We start from the raw sequence: 19,187 nt of genomic DNA, 5'->3' as shown, positions 1-19,187 counted from the left end.
GCAAAAGGTACAGGGATTGGACTGCTGAGGACTGGGGTAAAGTCATTTTCTCTGATGAATCCCTTTTCCGATTGTTTGGAGCATCCGGAAAAAAGCTTGTCCGGAGAAGACAAGGTGAGCGCTACCATCAGTCCGGTGTCATGCCAGCAGTAAAGCATACTGAGACCATTCATGTGTGCGGTTGCTTCTCAGCCAAGGGAGTGGGCTCACTCACAATTTTGCCTAAGAACACATGAATAAAGAATGGTACCAACACATCCTCCGAGAGCAACTTCTCCCAACCATCCAGGAACAGTTTGGTGATGAACAATGCCTCTTCCAGCATGATGGAGCACCTTGCCATAAGGCAAAAGTGATAACGAAGTGGCTCGGGGAAGAAAACATCGATATTTTGGGTCCATGGCCAGGAAACTCCCCAGACCTTAATCCCATTGAGAACTTGTGGTCAATCCTCAAGAGGCGGGTGGACAAACAAAAACCCACAAATTCTGACAAACTCCAAGCATTTATTATGCAAGAATGGGCTGCCATCAGTCAGGATGTGAAAAAAATAAAATAAAAATGGAATTATTAAATTTACATAAGTATTCAGACCCTTTACTCAGTACTTTGTTGAAGCACCTTTGGCAGCGATTACATAATCGAGTCTTCTTGGTTATGACGCTACATGCTTGACACACCTGTATTTAGAGAGTTTATCCCATTCTTCTCTGAAGATCCTCTCAAGCTCTGTCAGGTTAGATGGGGAGCATTGCTGCACAGCTACTTTCAGGTCTCCAGAGATGTTTGATCATGTCCAAGTCTGGGCTCTGGCTGGGCCACTCAAGGACATTCAGAGATTTGTCCCAAAGCCACTCCTGCGTTGTCTTGGCTGTGTGCTTAGGGTCCTGTTGGAAGGGGAACCTTCGCCCCAGTCTGAGGTCCTGAGCTCTCTGGAGCAGGTTTTCATCAAGGATATCTCAGAACTTTGCTCCGTTCATCTTTGCCTTGATCCTGACTAGTCTTCCAGTCCCTGCCGCTGAAAAACAAACCCCACAGCATGATGCTGCCACCACCATGCTTCATTGTAGTGATGGTGCCAGGTTTCCTACAGACGTGATGCTTGGCATTCAGGCCAAAGAGTTCAATACTCCAAGCGGGCTGTTATGTGCCTTTTACTGAGGATTGGCTTTCGTCTGCCCACTCTACCATAAAGGCCTGATTGGTGGAGTGCTGCAGAGATGGTTGTCCTTCTGGAAGGTTATCCCATGTCCACAGAGGAACTCTAGAGTTCTGTCAGAGTGACCATTGGGTTCTTGGTCACCTCCCTGACCAAAGCCCTTCTCCCTCGATTGCTCAGTTTGGCCGGGCGGACAGCTCTAGGAACAGTCTTGGTGGTTCCAAACTTCTTCCATTTAAGAATGATGGAGGCCACTGTGTTCTTGGGAACTTCAATGCTGCAGAAATGTTTTGGTACCCTTCCCCAGATCAGTGCCTCGACACAATCCTGCCTCGGAGTTCTACGGACAATTCCTTTCGACTTCATGGTTTGGCTTTTGCTCAGACATGCACTGTCAACTGTGGGACCTTATATGGACATGTGTTCCTTTCCAAATTATGTCCAATCAATTGAATTTACCACATGTAGACTCCAATCAACTTGTAGAAAAAGCTCAAGGATGTTCAACCTGAGCTCAATTTCAAGTCTCATAGCAAAAGGTCTGAATACTAATGTAAATAATAATTTTTTAAAATAAATTTACAAAAATGTCTAAAAACTTGTTTTCACTTTGTCATTATGGGGTATTGTGTGTAGATTGCTGAGGATTTTAGAATAAGGCTGTAACATAACAAAATGTGGATTAAGTTAAGGAGTATGAATACTTTCCGAAGGCGCTGTATAGTGAAAACAAAAGTGGGGTCAAGGTTTGGCTTTTTCAGGAGAGGCTTTATTACTGCCGCTTTATTACTGCCACAGCATAGGAGGGCCAAGCACAGGAAGTAGCTCTTCGTAGTTTAGTTGGAATATGGTCCAGTAGACAGCTGGAAGATTTCGAGGCCATGACTATTTTTGTGAATGTGCCGAGAGATATAGGATAAAAAAAACGTAAGTGTCTCCATTGATCCGAGGTCCTGACAGTTTTGTCCAGACTCAGTACCAAGTTTTGGAGAAATACATGTATGTTCAAAGAGCAGTCCGTAATTCGTTATTTGTGAAAATGATCATGAATTCATCACTGCTGATGTGAAGGCCATCCTCACTTGGGGAATGCTGCTTTTTAGTTAGCTCTGTGACAGTATCAAAAATACATTTTGGATTGTTTTAATTCTCAATCAAGTTGGAAAAGTAGGCTGATCGAGCAGCAGTTAGGGATTTTCGATATTGTACGGTAGTCGGAAGACTTCGAATTTGGTGGAGCGCCAATTCCGTTCAAATTTTGTGGAAGCTTGCTTCAGGGCTCGGGTATTTTCTGTTTACTGAGACCTCGTTTCTTGTGACCATTTAATTTTTGTAATTTTTTTGCGGTGTTTCGCAAAGTTATGTTTAGGCCCTCGGTTAGGTGATTTTTGTACCCCGATGTTCTTGGGTAGGTGAAGGGAGTCTGGAAGGGCATCTAGGACTCTTTTTATTTTATTTTTTATTTATTTCACCTTTATTTAACCAGGTAGGCAAGTTGAGAACAAGTTCTCATTTACAATTGCGACCTGGCCAAGATAAAGCAAAGCAGTTCGACACATACAACAACACAGAGTTACACATGGAGTAAAACAAACATACAGTCAATAATACTGTTGAAAAATAAGTCTATATACAATGTGAGCAAATGAGGTGAGATAAGGGAGGTAAAGGCAAAAAAAGGCCATGGGGGCAAAGTAAATACAATATAGCAATATATCTTTGGGTTCATTGGTTGGGGTCTTAGTGAATTATTTGTTGCGATTGCAAAGGTAAAAAGATGGTGGTCCGATGGTCCAGGATTATGAGGAAAAACATTTAGATCCACAATATCTATTCCTGGGTATGATTGTGGCAATGCTTAGGTTCCGAGACATGTTGGACAAAACCCACTGGGTTGATGATGGCTCCGAACGCCTTTTTAAAATGTGGGTCTGTGGACTCCAAATATTATCTGCCGGAGGCCTGTAAACAGTAACTATAAAAAGTGATTAAGTAGGATGCAAAGATTTCATGACTAGAACCTCAAAAGACAAAAACTCATCAATTGAAATTTGCCATTGTAAATGTTAGCAACACCTCTGCCTTTTGCGGAATGCGCAGGGGATATGGTCACTAATGTAGCCAGGAGGAGAGGCCGTATTTAACGCAGTAAATTCATCAGGCTTAAACCATGTTTCAGTCAGGCCAATCACATCAAGTTTATGAACAGTGATTAGTACATTGACTATGACTGCCTTGGAAGTGAGGTATTTAACATTAAGTAGTACTCTTTTGAGATGTGAAGTATTATCACAACCTCTTTAAAAAATGACAGGAATGGAGGAGGTATTTATTCCAGTGATATTGCTAAGGCAAACACCACCATGTTTTACTCTGCTGACTGCACTGTCTGTGCTGGGGGCAGACTCCACTAAGATGGCATACTGGCTAACAGCCTGTTGCCTGGCCTGCACCCTATCTCATTGTGGAGCTAGAGGAGTTAGAGCCCTGTCTATGTTGATAGATAAGATGAGAGCACCCCTCCAGCTAGGATGGAGTCTGTCACTCCTCAGCAGGCCAGACTTGGTCTTGTTTGTGGGTGAGTCCCAGAAAGAGGGCCAATTATCTCCAAATTCAATCTTTTGGGAGGGGCTATATTCAATCACCGATTGAGTTGTGCTAGTCTGCTGTAGAGCTCATCACTCCCCCTAACTGGGAGGGGGCCAGAGACAATTACTTGATATCCCGACACATCTTTCTGGCTAACTTACACGCTGAAGCTATGTTGTGCTTGCTGACCTCTAACTGTTTCATCCTAACATTGTTGTTGCCGACATGGTTAACAGTATCGCTATACTCTCTACACTGTCCAATTATAGCCTCAGCCAGCACCATCTTCAGATTTGCCTTTACGTCATTAGCCCTGCCCCCTGGTAAACAATGTATGATCGCTGGATGATTATTTTTAAGTCTAATATTGCGGGGAATGGAGTCGCCAATGACTAGGGTTTTCAATTTGTCAGAGCTAATGGTGGGAGACCTAAGAATGGTTGAGCTCTGAATCAGACTCCTTTCTTAGTGGGGAAAACTGGTTGCAAGTTTCTAGCAGCTGAATGAGCGACACTGGTTGAGCATGCAGACAGCATTTCTTTCCAGAAACCGTGAGAAAATGATCCGGCTGCAGGGACTGTGCGGGGGGATTAACCTGTTATGGCTGCAAGGGGCAGTATTGAGTAGCCAGTTAAATCGTGCCCATTTCAAACGGCCTCGTACTCAATTCTTGCTCGTACAATATGCATATTATTATTACTATTGGATAGAAAACACTCTCTAGTTTCTAAAACCGTTTGAATTATTTCTCTGAGTGAAACAGAACTCATTCTGCAGCACATTTCCTGACCAGGAAGTGGAATGTCAGAAATCGATGCTCTGTTCAACTTCCTGCCTATACATGGGCATGATACGTAAGAGTCTACGTACACTTCATACACCTTCCCCTGGTTGTCAAGAGGCGGTGAGAGAAGAAATTTCATGTTTATCTTGATCTGAGGTGGAATTAAAGGTCTTTGTATGACGTGACCGTCCATTTCCTGTTTCTGGAGCGCGCGAAAGGGGACATGGATTTGCCTTCTGTTTAGCTCTCGTTATGGACGACTAACATCTCCGGTTTAGATTTTATTTGATACATGTGACCATATCATCGTAAAGTATGTTTTTTCAATATAGTTTAATCAGATTATTGAAATTTTTTCGGGAGTTTTGCCGTGTTCCGTTCTCTGACTTTGTTGACGTTGGAGAGATCCGTGCCACTTGGCAAGTGCCCATGCTAAATCAAGAGGGAAATTTGCCGTTCCAGATCCAAACAACGACTGTTCTGGACAAAGGACACCTTGTCCAACATTCTGACGGAAGATCACCAAAAGTAAGAAACAATTTATGATGCTATTTCTAATATCTGTCGTGCATGTGAACTGGTCGTGGGCGCCCAAGTGTTTCTGGCTATTGTGGCTACGCTAATATAACGCTATATTGTGTTTTCGCTGTAAAACACTTGATAAATCGGAAATATTGTCTGGAATCACTGAATCACTGAATCACTGTCTTTCAATTGCTGTACACTATGTATTTTTCAGAAATGTTTTATGATGAGTAATTAGGTATTTGACGTTGGTGTCTGTAAATATTATGGCTGCTTTCGGTGCAATTTCTGATTGTAGCTGAAATGTAAACTATGATTTATACCTGAAATATGCACATTTTTCGAACAAAACATATGCTATACAATAAATATGTTATCAGACTGTCATCTGATGAAGTTGTTTCTTGGTTAGTGGCTATTTATATCTTTATTTGGTCGAATTTGTGATAGCTACTGATGGAGTAAAAAACTGATGGAGTAAGAAAAGTGGTGTCTTTTGCTAACGTGGTTAGCTAATAGATTTACATATTGTGTCTTCCCTGTAAAACATTTTAAAAATCGGACATGTTGGCTTGATTCACAAGATGTGTACCTTTCATATGCTGTATTGGACTTGTTAATGTGTGAAAGTTAAATATTTAAAAAAATATATATTTTGAATTTCGCGCCCTGCACTTGAGCTGGATGTTGTCATAAGTGTACCGGTGTCGGGCTGCACCCCAAACAGGTTAACACTACTACCTGTACTTACTGGTGGCACAGACACTGTTTCATTCTTTCCTAAACGTAAATTGCCCTTGCCTCACGATTGCGTCTGAAGCTGGGCTTGCAACTCGGCTATCCTCGCCAAAAGGCGATAGTTCACCTGCATATGATGAGTATAGCAACTGAAATTAGAAGCCATAATGTTACTTTGTTTTTTCGGCTGTTGGAGGTCCTGCAGATCCATGTCCAGATAAAGTGTCCGGGGGTGAAAAAATGGAATGAAAAAAGTTGAGTGAAAACAAATCTAAGACGTTGGTAAATATATCAAGTACAGAGTTCGATTAAACAGTTATTAAAAGTAAAAAGCGAAGTTTGTCAGGTAGCTAAGTAGCAGCAAACAGCACAGCAACGACGCAGAAGTGTGACAGAAGTGACATGTAACACCTTTTTTCCAGGAGAGAAAAAGCTCTGGAACAGCTGGGGGTCCCTGAGGAGAGAATTGAGAACCACTTATTTAATCAACCATTCTCAATTGACACATGGCCTGACATGTCTTTCACAAGACACTGTTACTAGCCATAGTCATATATATTTTATTTTTTTTAATTTTTAATTTATTTAACTATATAATATGTAATGACAAAACATAACAGATAAACTTGAATGACACTCTCACTCACGGTTGCACAAAAAGAGCTGTTAGCAAACCAGGCCCCAAAATATTATAATGTTGCCCGCCCCTACATTTGAATTCTCACTAAAAGAGGAAAGAACCCTTTTCTGAAACGCAAAGAACTATTGAAGGGCTCAAAGGGTTCTTTGAGTTATTATGGCTCCACATAGAACCTTCACCCTTCCCAAATAACCCTTGATGAACTATCTTTTCTTAGTGTACTGTGTCCCATTCCTGGAGGACACATTTAGCTGTCACACAAGGACTCTGTCTGATGTATTCCCTTACTCTTTGTGCATTGAATAGCAATAGCAGCACTGTATTGAGCAGTAATACGCATCACTCTGGTGTCGTGATGTGATTATCATTAATCTGATGACTGTTATTTATCTAATCAAACTATGTTTAATTGTTACTCGATTAAATCAATCATGTAACAATTAACTCATTAGGAATTTGGGGCACCACGGGAAGAGTTGTTTAACGAGTTACTATCTCCCGACTTAAACTCTAAAGATATATAGATATCTCTTACATCAATAACAGTCAATTATTAATAATTATTACCTCATCAGTCTCATTCTGAATGTCGCATAATCCTTGGATCCGCAAGAACCCTAGCCATTATTGATGAATCAGTAATACACAAATTGGCTTAATTATTTATTTACTAACTAACTAAAAAATAACACAGAATACACATATACACTAACATGAGATAAAAGTCCCTAGTGGACTGACACGATATGACAGCTTGTTACACAATGGAAAGGGGTTGGGGGAAAATAAAGAGAGGGAGTGACAAAGAGAGTCAACGTATCGTACATACATTTGGAAACTACGCTCACAGATACCAGAATACTTAGCACCCTAACCACCGCTCATTCGGATTAGAAATGCAATATATATTTACGCGTAGCTGTCTTTCTTTGTCGTCTTTCTGTTGAAACCAATCGATCCGTCTATGGGTAATGGCTCGATGTAAGGCTCTGGTCACAATGTCCTTAGTTGTAGAGCTTCTCTGGTCTTGGAGTGTTCGTTAGAATAGATACTTCCGAGTCAAAGTTCTAGGACCACTTTTTACATGCACAGCTGCAGACTGTGAATGTTTCTTGTCTCCTAGGTAGGTTATCTTTTTCTGTAGAGATTGAGAGTTTCAGAGTTTCACCATTTCAAATGTATGGACTACCGTCCCATGTTTTCTGGTCTGGGGAGTTTAAACCATTTCATAACGTTCACCTCACGCTGTAAGTCAGGCTGGTCTGTAGAGTTTAAACCATTTTCAGCCGTGTAGCCACCGCTCCACGCTGTCTGGTCTCAATACAAAGTTTCTAACCATTTCAACGTGTGGACCACGGCCTCACGTCTTTTTGGTCTTTTAGTTTGAACCATTTCGTAATGTTCAGCTCACGCTGGCCGTCTGGCTGATCTATATGTTAATTCTTAGCGAGTCCTTTTAAGCACTCTGGCCAAAGGGGCGTTCCGTCATGCTGATACAAATTCTGAGCTCACTTGGGCGTGGCTACTGACTGTGCATAGCTTATATGAAAAACAATTATCTCATTAGAAAACTAAAATCACATTTCTATCTTTTCAAAAATACTCTCATACTTAATCATTTATTTTATACAACATTTAGATGTAAACTTGACAGATAGGATGTGTTTCCTTCCTAACTTACAGTTACTTTGTTATACCATCCTTAATGACATCACAAAATAATAAACAATGTGACAGGATTATTCTTTAGACCGCCTCCACCTTCCCATTCTTAACATTCCTATTTTAGGAATATTGTTCTAAAGTTCATTCTCTTGGAGAGAAAAGGTTTTGGTGGAAAAAGTCTCTGTAACAAAGGAGTTTCAGTCTTTCAATACTGCAGGGCAAGGAAGAGAAAGTTATTTCTAAATTTACAACCCAGTGTTAAGGTGTCAAGACCGGCTCGGACCCCCTTCCCCTCTTCTGTGGGAGTGAGGGGGTCTGGCTATCTTCAAGCATTTGCCTAGCTGATGGGTCCTTTGATCCACTGTCAGGAGAGTCATAACAGTCCCCCTCTGGTGGGTTCAACCTTGATAGGATTTCTGCAAGCTGCATACCACCACAAGAATGGCCTGCGGATGTCCTGGTTGGGGATCGGCGTTGCGGTCCCGTCGTCTGGTTGTCCAGGCTGGTAGATCCAGGAAGTAACTTAAGCAGATGTTAACAATGCACACTTACGAAAAACACAATTACATTTCTTCCCCAAATGAGCGGCGTTGTGGCACTAACTGATGGTTGTATGGGGAACTTGTTTATGGCTCTATCACTTCCTAAGTGTCAAAGAAAATGAAACAAAAATGAATAAGAGCATAAACAAAAGATATACAAAATATAGTTACCACACCTTAATCATCTAATTGGACTGTATTCTATATACGTCCATGGTCTTGGCTAAATGACCCTGTCATGGCATTGTGTCTAATGTCATATCTAGGGCGTTCCTACTTAGCGGTGTGTTGCTTAGGGCACTATCCTTAGTTGATAACTACATGATAAGTCTACAGCTGTAAGGCACCAGCTTCAGACAGTCTACAGGGATGACCTATGGGCCTCTGGGTAGAAACTGGTGAGTACGGTAGCTGTAGAGTCAAAGGCCTCAGAGTACATTTTCAACTTTACCAACGCTGGTATTTTGCTCGGACCCTTAAGTGATCCTAGCATAAATCCTCATTAAATGTTCCGTTGTACAGTGTGTTTATGCTTACACAAGCGCACATTCCAAGGGAAAGAAAACCAAGTATCCTGGTAGGCTGCAACCTGTTCAGAATGAGTCTGACATCGTCCGATAATTTTCATGTTAGTGCCTGGAGGTCAGTAAGAATCGTTGTCGACCTCAAACCATATGCAAAGGGGACCTGTAGATGTTTTACTGCAAGTTACTGTGTCTTACACCATTGCAGTGGCGATAGGTATGGAGTCTATTTCATAGCTATGTTATCCACAGAGGAGCTAACCTCACAACGGAAGTACTCTATAAGCACTGAACCAGTCGTACCCGGTGTGATCATGGTTCATGACTTCTCCTGAATGGAGGGTTCTATTTATTAGTGGCGTGTGTGTTAACCATCAGAAGAGTGTTCTGAAGATTCCCTTCCACATGTTGCAACCTGAGTGACTACTATCTCCTCTGTCACTGTTATCAAGGGCAATTTGACTTGTTAGGTCTCTAACCTTCTTACTGAGTTTGGCTGGACTGACTGTTGCTGGCATTGGTACTGGTACCCAAAGGGAAATGTTATCCTACCGGAATACATGATTAGAGCATTTTACTAGTTGCATTGTAGTTGAGACTACATATTTCAAGGAATGATTATTGTTGCCATTTGTTTTGGAGGTGGAAAGTCCACTGGACTTCTTTTACAACCAGTGTGGTACACCTCAGTGATATCTCAGATGTATTCTAAGGTTATCCACGTTGAGGGGCCTGTCCTCTCCTCTCTGTTCTCATGGGGAAGTTTACAACTAGATTTGTTTCCTGTTCTGGCGGCCTCGTACAGTATGGGCTGTTTGAGTTGCGTTTTATGGTCATATTCCCCACAAAGTGGAGTGGTTGTTCGCAACTACGTGATGTGTCATATCGACTATTCGGGGTCTGAGTGGAATTGGCTATTGCGATGTTTTTGGCATTTTGCTTTGCAACATTTGTATCAGAGTCTATAGACAAAGCTTGAGGGCTTGTTTCTTGATCGAGCTGGCCCATTGAGCTGGCCCTGAATAGGGTCTCGAGTGAGAGCGGGAGTAATTTATCTCGAGAGTCATGACACTGGTATTGTTTGTGTACCTAATCATACCACTAATGGCTAATGAGGTGAATACCCTTACATACATTCCTAGGCTGCTCATTTGTTCTGTTAATGTGTTTGAATTGATGTGTTCTGGGTCTCTCTTGTTCCACTTAAAGTAACTCTGGACGTCTTAGATCCTGTTTCAGCATGTAACACAACCATAGGTGTGGCCTTTCTTTCATAAGCTGGATGCAGCTATGTTATGCATCAGTGACAGCAGCACAGATAGGACTACAGTTCAGTGTGTTAAAGTGATTCATGAAAATGTTAGTTCAAATATGATTACTTGATCCATCCATGTAGGCCTATACAATGTCATCTTTTTCATGTTCAAGTGCATTACTGTCAAAGACCGCGGAAGTAAAAATACATATTTGGACACTCAAGATTTAGCCTACTGTAGTAACTGAAATATATGACTGTAGGCCTAAAACTCTCACATGTAGCCTAATATAATATTATTACTTGCAGTAAAATAATGTTAATTTTGTCTCAGGAATAGGAGTGGAGAAATATGATTACTTTCATTCGGCATCTTGAGAGAATGCAAATGCATGTTTAGGGGCCGTGCAAAAGTGCTGTCTTTGTCAGCGACATAAAAGCTGACAGTAGGGTATTTCAACCATATATTTCTACCACATAAAATATGCATCCAAATCTTCTCAGATTCATGTTGGAGCGTTTTCACAGCTTTTCATTTCCTTGAAAACCTTCAAACGTATGTCATTTGGAAATATATATAAAAAACTGTTTTTTGGAAATGTTTGCAAATTTATTTAAAAAATAAAACAGAAATACCTTATTTACGTAAGTATTCAGACCTTTTCCTATGAGACTCGAAATTGAGCTCAGGTGCATCCTGTTTCCATTGATGATCCTTGAGATGTTTCTACAACTTGATTGGAGTCCACTTGTGGTAGATTCAATTGATTGGACATGTTTTGGAAAGGCACACGCCTGTCTATATAAGGTCTCACAGTTGACAATGCATGTCAGAGCAAAAACCAAGCCATGAGGTTGAAGGAATTGTCCGTAGAGCTCCGAGACAGGATTGTGTCGAGGCACAGATCTGGGGAAGCGTACCAAAAAATGTCTGCAGCATTGAAGGTCCCCAAGAACACAGTGGCCTCCATCATTCTTAAATGGAAGAAGTTTGGAACCACCAGGACTTTTCCTAGAACTGGCCACCTGGCCAAACTGAGCAATCAGGGGAGAATGGCTTTGGTCAGGGATGTGGCCAAGAACCCGATTGTCACTCTGACAGAGCTCCAGAGTTCCTCTGTGGAAATGGGAGAATCTTCCAGGAGGACAACCATCTCTGCAGCACTCCACCAATCAGGCCTTTATGGTAGAGTGGCCAGACGGAAGCCACTCCTCTGTAAAATACACATGACAGCTCGCACCTAAAGGACTCTCAGACCATGAGAAACAAGATTCTCTAGTCTGATGAAACCAAGGTTGAACTTTTTGGCCTGAATGCCAAGCATCACGTCTGGAGGAAACCTGGCGCCATCCCTATGTTGAAGCATGGTGGTGGTAGCATCATGCTGTGGTGATGTTTTTCAGTGGCAGATACTAGGAAACTAGTCAGGATCAACGGAAAGATGAATGGGACAAAGTACAGAGAGGTCCTTGATGAAAACCTGCTCCAGAGCGCTCAGGACCTCAGACTAGGGCGAAGGGTCACCTTTCAACAGGACAATGACTCTAAGCACACAGCCAAGACAGCACAAGAGTGGCTTTGGGACAAGTCTCTGAATGTCTTTGAATGGCCCAGCCAGAGCCCAGACTTGAACCCGATCGAACATCTCTGGAGAGACCTGAAAGTAGCTGTGCAGCGATGCTCCCCATCCAACCTGACAGCTTGAGAGGATCTTCAAAGAAAAATTGGAGAAACTCTCCAAATATAGGTGTGCCAAGCTTGTAGCGTCATACCCAAGAAGAATTGAGGCTGTAATCGCTGCCAAAGGTGCTTCAACAAAGTACTGAGGAAAGGGTCTGAATACTTATGTAAATGTGATATTTCTGTTTTAAATACGTTTGTAAACATTTCTAAAAAACGTTTTTTGCTTTGTCATTATGGGGTATTGTGTGTAGATTGATGAGGAAAACATGTAATTTCATACATTTTAGAATAAGGCTGTAACGTAACAAAATGTGGAAAAAGTGAAGTGGTATGAATACTTTCCGAATGTGGTGTATGTTTAGCCCATGTATCTGATGCTGTCTGGCCAAAAAGAGTGGCATGTCATACTCTTTTTTTCCCAGACAGCATCAGATACGTGGGCTACATTTAGTAAAACAGAGGGGCGCTGTTTCGCCGCTTGGATGCTTTCTCTGTTGAGGTAGTTTCAGCCACTTGTGAATTGAAGGAAAGTTGGCGGGTGCACAGTGCACTGTTCGAATGCTGGAATTATTTTGGATGAACGTGCAAAGGTAACCAATTTTTTTGAAGACTGGCCTCTGCCTGTGGCCTCCAAATTACTAAGTCTGCAGGTAATGACAGAAGAGAAGATGCATGTAGGCCTATCTAATTATAGACAAGGTGGCTAACAAATAGCCTACCAAATGTTGGAAATTATATGCAGAAAAATATCAGAAATAGAGGTAACAGTAGCCTGAGTAGGCAAAGATGACTGGCCAGGACCGTGACGCATGCGGACATCAGTGGACGAGTCAATTATAATGTGCTTTCCTCTGCCCTTTCCTCTGACGCATGCCAAGATACTTACAACGCCTGGATAGGTATTTTTACTTATCAGTTAACCACATCATACAGTATGTTATAGCAATCTCTCAGATGCTTGCAACTTCTGAGCAGGGTAACATGACCATAGAGTGGATAAAACATGCACAGGTAGCCTATTTTTTGAAGTGATTTGTTTGACAATCAGATGAAAACATCATGCCTGGCTGTGTTCACACCATATGAAAGGGTAATACATTTACAGCTAAATGACATGCCTTTACTATTATGCTCATAAATAAATTGTGCATGCGCAAATAGGTGGTCCCACACCCCCTGTCAAAACAAATATTTTCCACCATCCCTGATTACTGTCAGTTTCGACTATATCCCAGCCTATTCCTGCCTAGAAACAAACTGCTGCTCAAACTTCCTGGTCTCCCCATGATGGCCCATACAAAACTGACTACTATGCTGTAAATTAATGCATTTTGCTCAAATCTGCTTTCCTCTACAATAACTCTCCCTCTGACTTTCTTTTGTTCCAGGGCTGACCAACAGAGGGCAGTGTGAGATTTGAACAATCCTACAGTAAGTTTCATCCCCTTATTTTTTTTCATGTCTCTCATTATACTGCATAGCTCAGTTCTGTGGTCCCAGAAGGCTTTAGTGATGTTTAGGGTCTTCAATCCTATATTTCATCACAATGCCTGTTCATTTGGTTGAGTGTAAAATGATCAAGTTCATTTTGATAATTGAAGCAGCATAATCACACCAGAAATATCCCTATCGTATGTTACACCACTAACCATAAATTCTAGTCAATCAACTAAGCATTGAGAAACAAAAGCAAAAGCAATGAACTACAACAAAAGTGCTATTTTATGATGGAGGGCTAACATACAGTAGGCTACATGTTAGAGTGGGCAGAGTTAGAGATGGCATGCATTTGAGGCATTGACAGTTTAGGGGAAGGGGACACACAAATGCTGTCTACTCATCAGAGGGAAAGTTACATGGTAAGATGCAAGATTTCATCACCGTTCTGTATGTGATGTAGCATACACATCATTTTAAATAGTTAAACAACAATTGTCCGTAACATCTGTTACTGTACACTTGTAGCTCTGTTCTCTGTAGTCAAAAGTACAGTGGTCCACTGTCCTTTATGTTTCCAAAGGTCATTGTCACAGCGATCTGCCACTATCAGCTCCTTTCTGCAATATGTCTTCCAGCTCCACTTCACCTCGATGTTATTAGTCTCAAAATATGTGTGTTTTTTTCTTTCATGAGGATGTTGTGTATGTAATAACTGTCTACAATGTCTACAATGTTAAGTATTGCAGTGCTCATCAGCCCCAAATTCCCCCAAATCTGTTGTATAATACAGAAAGACAGTATACTATTTGGCTTATCCCATTCTTGGTGAGGTTCAGGTAAATACATTTGTTTACACCCAGGGATCGAATGGAGGGGGTGTGAGAGGGGATGGTATCTCTCTTGTTAACAAAAAATACATAGTGCATCTCTCTTGTTAACCTTTTACTGCAGTGGGCTAAATCAGGGTCACACAGAGTGATTCTTGGTAGTCTTAAACAAATCTACTTTGAAACAAAGTATACACCTCACGTATATGGTTATGGGCTTTAAAACAGAAGACACCTGTACAGTACAATGTCAGATATCGAGTTGAAGTGTATTATATTTTGAGTTCCCAATATTACACTTTATATACATCACAAAAGATTGAATTGAAATATAACAAAACTGTTTGACACAGAGACACCGGATTTTCATTAGGTTTTTTGAAATAATATTTTTTAATTATGAAATTATGAAATATATTAATAACATTCCACCCATGAGGCCAAAGAGGGTGCTTTTGGTCATTGACTGCAGGAAAGGGCTACCTTGATTTTGACAATTAATACACTTAACACCCCTTCCCTGCCAATGCAACTGTATACTATTCCCCCTGTTCACTTTGCACAATTTGTCCCCAGCTTACACCTGTACACTGTCTGTTGTTTTGGTAGTTCCTCCGGTCTCCTCAGGTCCTCGCTGTTTGTCTGCAGTCAGAATCACCCCTCTGACAAGCATGAAAGGCTCTCCTGACCTAATTCCGGCTGCAGGTGAACACACTCATTAACTCCTCCTCCACCCCTCCAACTCATTTATCTTTCATCAGCCTGTACTCTAGGACACCTCTGACACACTGGATATGCCGAGGAGGATCCTTTCAATACTCACTTGCTAACGATGTGCATTCACTTTAAACAACTGTAAGCTACTGTAGTGTCTCTTTTTTACCTTTATTTAAATAGGCAAGTCAGTTTAAGAACAAATTCTTATTTACAATGACGGCCCACACCGGCCAAACCCGGACGACGCTGTGCCAATTGTGCGTCGCCCTATGGGACTCCCAATCACGGCCGGTTGTGATACAGCCTGGAATCGAACCAGGGTGTCTGTAGTGACGCCTCTAGCACTGAGATGCAGTGCCTTAGACCTCTGCGCCACCGTTGTACTAATTGGATATAATGACAGACTGATGGTGTTAGCATATAATTCATGATATGGATGTGGGGAGTATTAGTGTTGTTCTGGATTTGACATTTACATTCTATTTTTATAATTTGGGGATTGAGGTAACATGGATTCCCTCAGGACCTGAGGCAATAGAGCTGTGGTGATTTGAAGCTTACTGAGAATAGATTCAAACAGAGTGTAGAATTGCGAGGTTGTCTCACACATTTTGGCATTGAAGAATGAGTGACTATGGGCATCCGATGTAAGTCAATCTAGTGGTAACGTCCTTGCATGTACCTGTCTATCTGTCTATAGAGCTGGACCCTACAAGGGTGTGTAAAGGGAAGGGGGTCGTGACTCTGAGGGCCACTCTGGTACACATAGACGACGAGGACTGCGTCAGTAAAGAGTCCAACGTCGAAACAGCACCAGGTAAGTCAACCAGAGTGCTACAGCTGCTCTCAAGACTTAGATATCACATCATATGTGCATTATATCTAATATCTCTGATATTATGTTGACTTTTCTTTCTATTACAGAGTCGAGTGATACGCTAGCATCGCTCTGTGAAAAGTGGTCAGGTTAGAGAGCTGATGTCTAGCTGGAGTAATAGCTGATGAGACAAACTATTTCAAAGTGGAAGGAAATGTTCCCGTTAACAAAATAGCATATTGTAATATATTGATTATGTCATAGTATGAATCACTAACTTTAATGACTATTTAGTCATTTGTTTTCCATAGTGATCTTGATGGATATGGAGAAGAATTCACCGTAATTCACAAGCTTTTCTGTTCATAGAGGTCTTAAAATGTTTGATATACTTCATGAAGTTCAGCTGGGCTCACTTATACACATATTTCAGTAGGTTTTGATATTAAAGTGAGAACTTGACACATTTCAAAGTGTATTTATATTTGGTTGCCCAGCACAACACAGAATCATTGACCATGATTGCTCATATTTCCATGTGTTTCATCAAAGACCTCTTTTGTTCGGACCGGCCCACACTGCACTTTGGAACCAGGGCCTTGACTGTGGACTTGTTTGTTGCCTTCAGCATGTTAGAACTGGGCTGGAGACTGGCCAAGGCTTTTGGGGAGATGCTTTATTTGCGAGCCTGAATATAAAGGCCATTGGAACAAACAGCCTTTACAGACCACTGAATAGGCGCCTTGTTCTGATAACAAAGTTCACAGATTGCGGGAGAATCATTATTTTATTTCTCCATGGGGATATTAGCATCTATGTACGGGAAAAGCACTATGGGAAGCTTTTTGTCCCTGCAGGATTATCCAGTGATTTATTTAATTGAGGATTAATTGTTTCCTGTTTGTAGTTTGGTGTTAATCTCTGAAACAGGTTCATCGCCAAAAGGCAAACATTGCCAAGAGTACAGTAGTTTGTGTATCTTTCAGTATTGTTAGGTTTCTGAGAGGATCGTCTTGCACTGCTATTCGCTGGCCAAAATTAGATTGTTTTGGGATCATTTCAGGTAGTTGGATCGGCCAGATCAATGGAGACAGCTCTCTAACAGGATTGGCTGAGGGATGCTTCCACGACATCACAGCTGATTTACCTACAGTCAACAGAACTCAACCCCAGGTATGTATTATCTAATCAGTGAATAAGCTTTTGTGAATTTCCCCTATTTATGGGATAATACTGTAAATTGGATAATGCTATGCTTGTTTAATGTGATTAAAACCAGATTTAATTGTGATAGAAATAGCTATATTTGGTGTATTTTTGCTGTTGCGAGTCAATTGAAGTGATTATTTCTTTGCAAAACCAGAATGTATTAATATGCAACTTCTTGGCCTTTTACTTAGTTTATTGTTATTATCCAAAACTTCTATAAGAGAGGAACAGCATCACTTACAATTTCATTAATAAAGATAAACAGCATCACGAGTTTTATTCACTTGTTACCAGGGAAGTTCTCCTGTGAGCACCGAAGAACACCAGTTTCTTGCCTTTGACATTCAGAGCCATATTACATCGACAAAGGCTCCCTCTGCCTACCCATCCACCACCAAAACTGTCAACCCAACCATAGTTCTGCTACAACACAACAGAGGTAAGCACCTCTGATTCTGGGTAGTACTGTATGTGGGTGAAATTGCCATGCAAACAGTTGACCACACTGTGAAGTATGGACTCCATTGATTTGTTTAAATGGAAAGTTCCGACACTGAAAGCTTTTTTTAAGTAAATCAAAAGTATGGAACATCAGATCAATCAGGTACAACAATGCTCCAGTGTCCTTCACTTTGTGTGCCAATAGCAGTTTTGTTATCAATATGTGTTTCGTCTCCAGATATTGCTGCATTGTTTTTTGTGCATTCATGTGTCTGGGATGCTTTTTTCAGTTGACACAGCATGCTGAATATGTTTGTCGTCAGCCTCATATCGGCCCAATGCGCCAAGTTTTCATGCTCCTGCTCTGAGATATTGGATTTTTTTAAATCTCACGGATGGAGAGTACTCAATGATATCTGATTGATAAATGACTTTTACATATCATTTGGTATCTCAAGCTAAGTATTTTCATTGCCGTGGTTTTTGTCTGTTCATAATCATGTTTCACCATTGAAATTACTGTATGTCATTTGCATAGTATGCTTGTGGATTATACGGGGTAAATTGGTTGCCCACCATTTATGTAGACCTATAGTACAGGTCATCTACTCATCAAGGGAAACACATTTTGACTAGTAGAACCCACTGTCGGGCTTCTCTTCCCTTTGACACAGCAATGTTGGCTTTTTCAGACCCCACCCCAGAGAGGGACAAATTGTCTGATCCAGGACCTGTAGTTGGGGCAGAGAGAGAACAGAGCCAACACCCAGATATGGACGGCAAGAGGATGAGGTTCTCACAATCCCCTGTCTTGGGCCCACTGAACCAGCCCAACCTGCCAGTACGGGTAAGAACACAAACCTATGTACAGTCCAGATGTTATGAGTCGTGCATAATTGTATGAGGCCCGAAAACATTGTCATCTACTTTGTGCCTTTTTAAAATAATCTTCACAGGGCATTTTTTATTTGATGCTGAGGAGTACACATGGCTACAGGAAGATGTTTAGGGCTGGGGGGTTCTACCCATGCTGCTGATAGCTATTTTGGTCCGCTCATACAGGAGTAATAAAGGCCCAGTATAGTACTTTTGTGATATTTAAAAAAATATATATATATATATTCTGATTTATCAGCACCCCTACTTCCTGCAGCTATTGGAGTACAGTGTTGAAAATCAATATGCCTCACTGCCAATCGCCAATCCACTCTTACCCATATATTTGTCAGAACCCCTGTTTATTTTTAGATATGGCAAAAACCAAGACTATGTTCTTTTCAGAACACAGAAAAGTCCAAGGACTGGTACAAGAACATGTTCAAACAAATACACAGAATTCCAGGTAAGGGGATCATCATGAACATCAAACTCACTGTTCTCGTGTGTGTTTTGACTTGATATCAGTTGTTTCTGTCAAGCCGTTGTCTTTGTGAGTCTGTGAGTGTGTTCATTGCTGTCACGCTGTGTGTGTTTTGTGTCTCCGTCACCTCGCTCAGAACCTGTTGAGGAAAACCCATACCGCCCCACCTACATATTCCCTGAATTCTATGATCCTAGACAGATGAAAACCACAGGTACCCAATTGCAATCATGGCTCCACTTCCTGACTTTACTAATCATGTATAATTCCT

At 41.3% G+C, this 19,187-nt stretch overlaps 1 protein-coding gene across 2 annotated transcripts in view; it reads left to right on the top strand.

Annotated features, from left to right (window-relative positions):
- Nucleotides 1-19,187, top strand: part of LOC120046464 (sorbin and SH3 domain-containing protein 1-like) — a 75,181-nt gene that overhangs the window by 23,103 nt on the left and 32,891 nt on the right. The window contains exons 2-9 of one of the 2 annotated variants that reach the window (XM_038991722.1): nt 13,494-13,536; nt 14,982-15,077; nt 15,790-15,906; nt 16,970-17,079; nt 17,410-17,554; nt 18,249-18,403; nt 18,838-18,898; nt 19,053-19,130. In XM_038991722.1, coding sequence (XP_038847650.1) covers nt 15,044-15,077; nt 15,790-15,906; nt 16,970-17,079; nt 17,410-17,554; nt 18,249-18,403; nt 18,838-18,898; nt 19,053-19,130 — 700 coding nt within the window. In that variant the 5' untranslated portion in view covers nt 13,494-13,536; nt 14,982-15,043. The remainder of the gene's footprint in view (nt 1-13,493; nt 13,537-14,981; nt 15,078-15,789; nt 15,907-16,969; nt 17,080-17,409; nt 17,555-18,248; nt 18,404-18,837; nt 18,899-19,052; nt 19,131-19,187) is intronic. The other variant, XM_038991723.1, reaches the window with a different exon arrangement.

The sequence above is a fragment of the Salvelinus namaycush genome, chromosome 4 (genome assembly GCF_016432855.1).
Source record: "Salvelinus namaycush isolate Seneca chromosome 4, SaNama_1.0, whole genome shotgun sequence".
Lineage (NCBI taxonomy): Eukaryota > Metazoa > Chordata > Actinopteri > Salmoniformes > Salmonidae > Salvelinus > Salvelinus namaycush.
The sequence above is the reverse complement of the archived record's forward strand: the minus strand, read 5'-3'. Positions and strand labels throughout refer to the sequence as shown.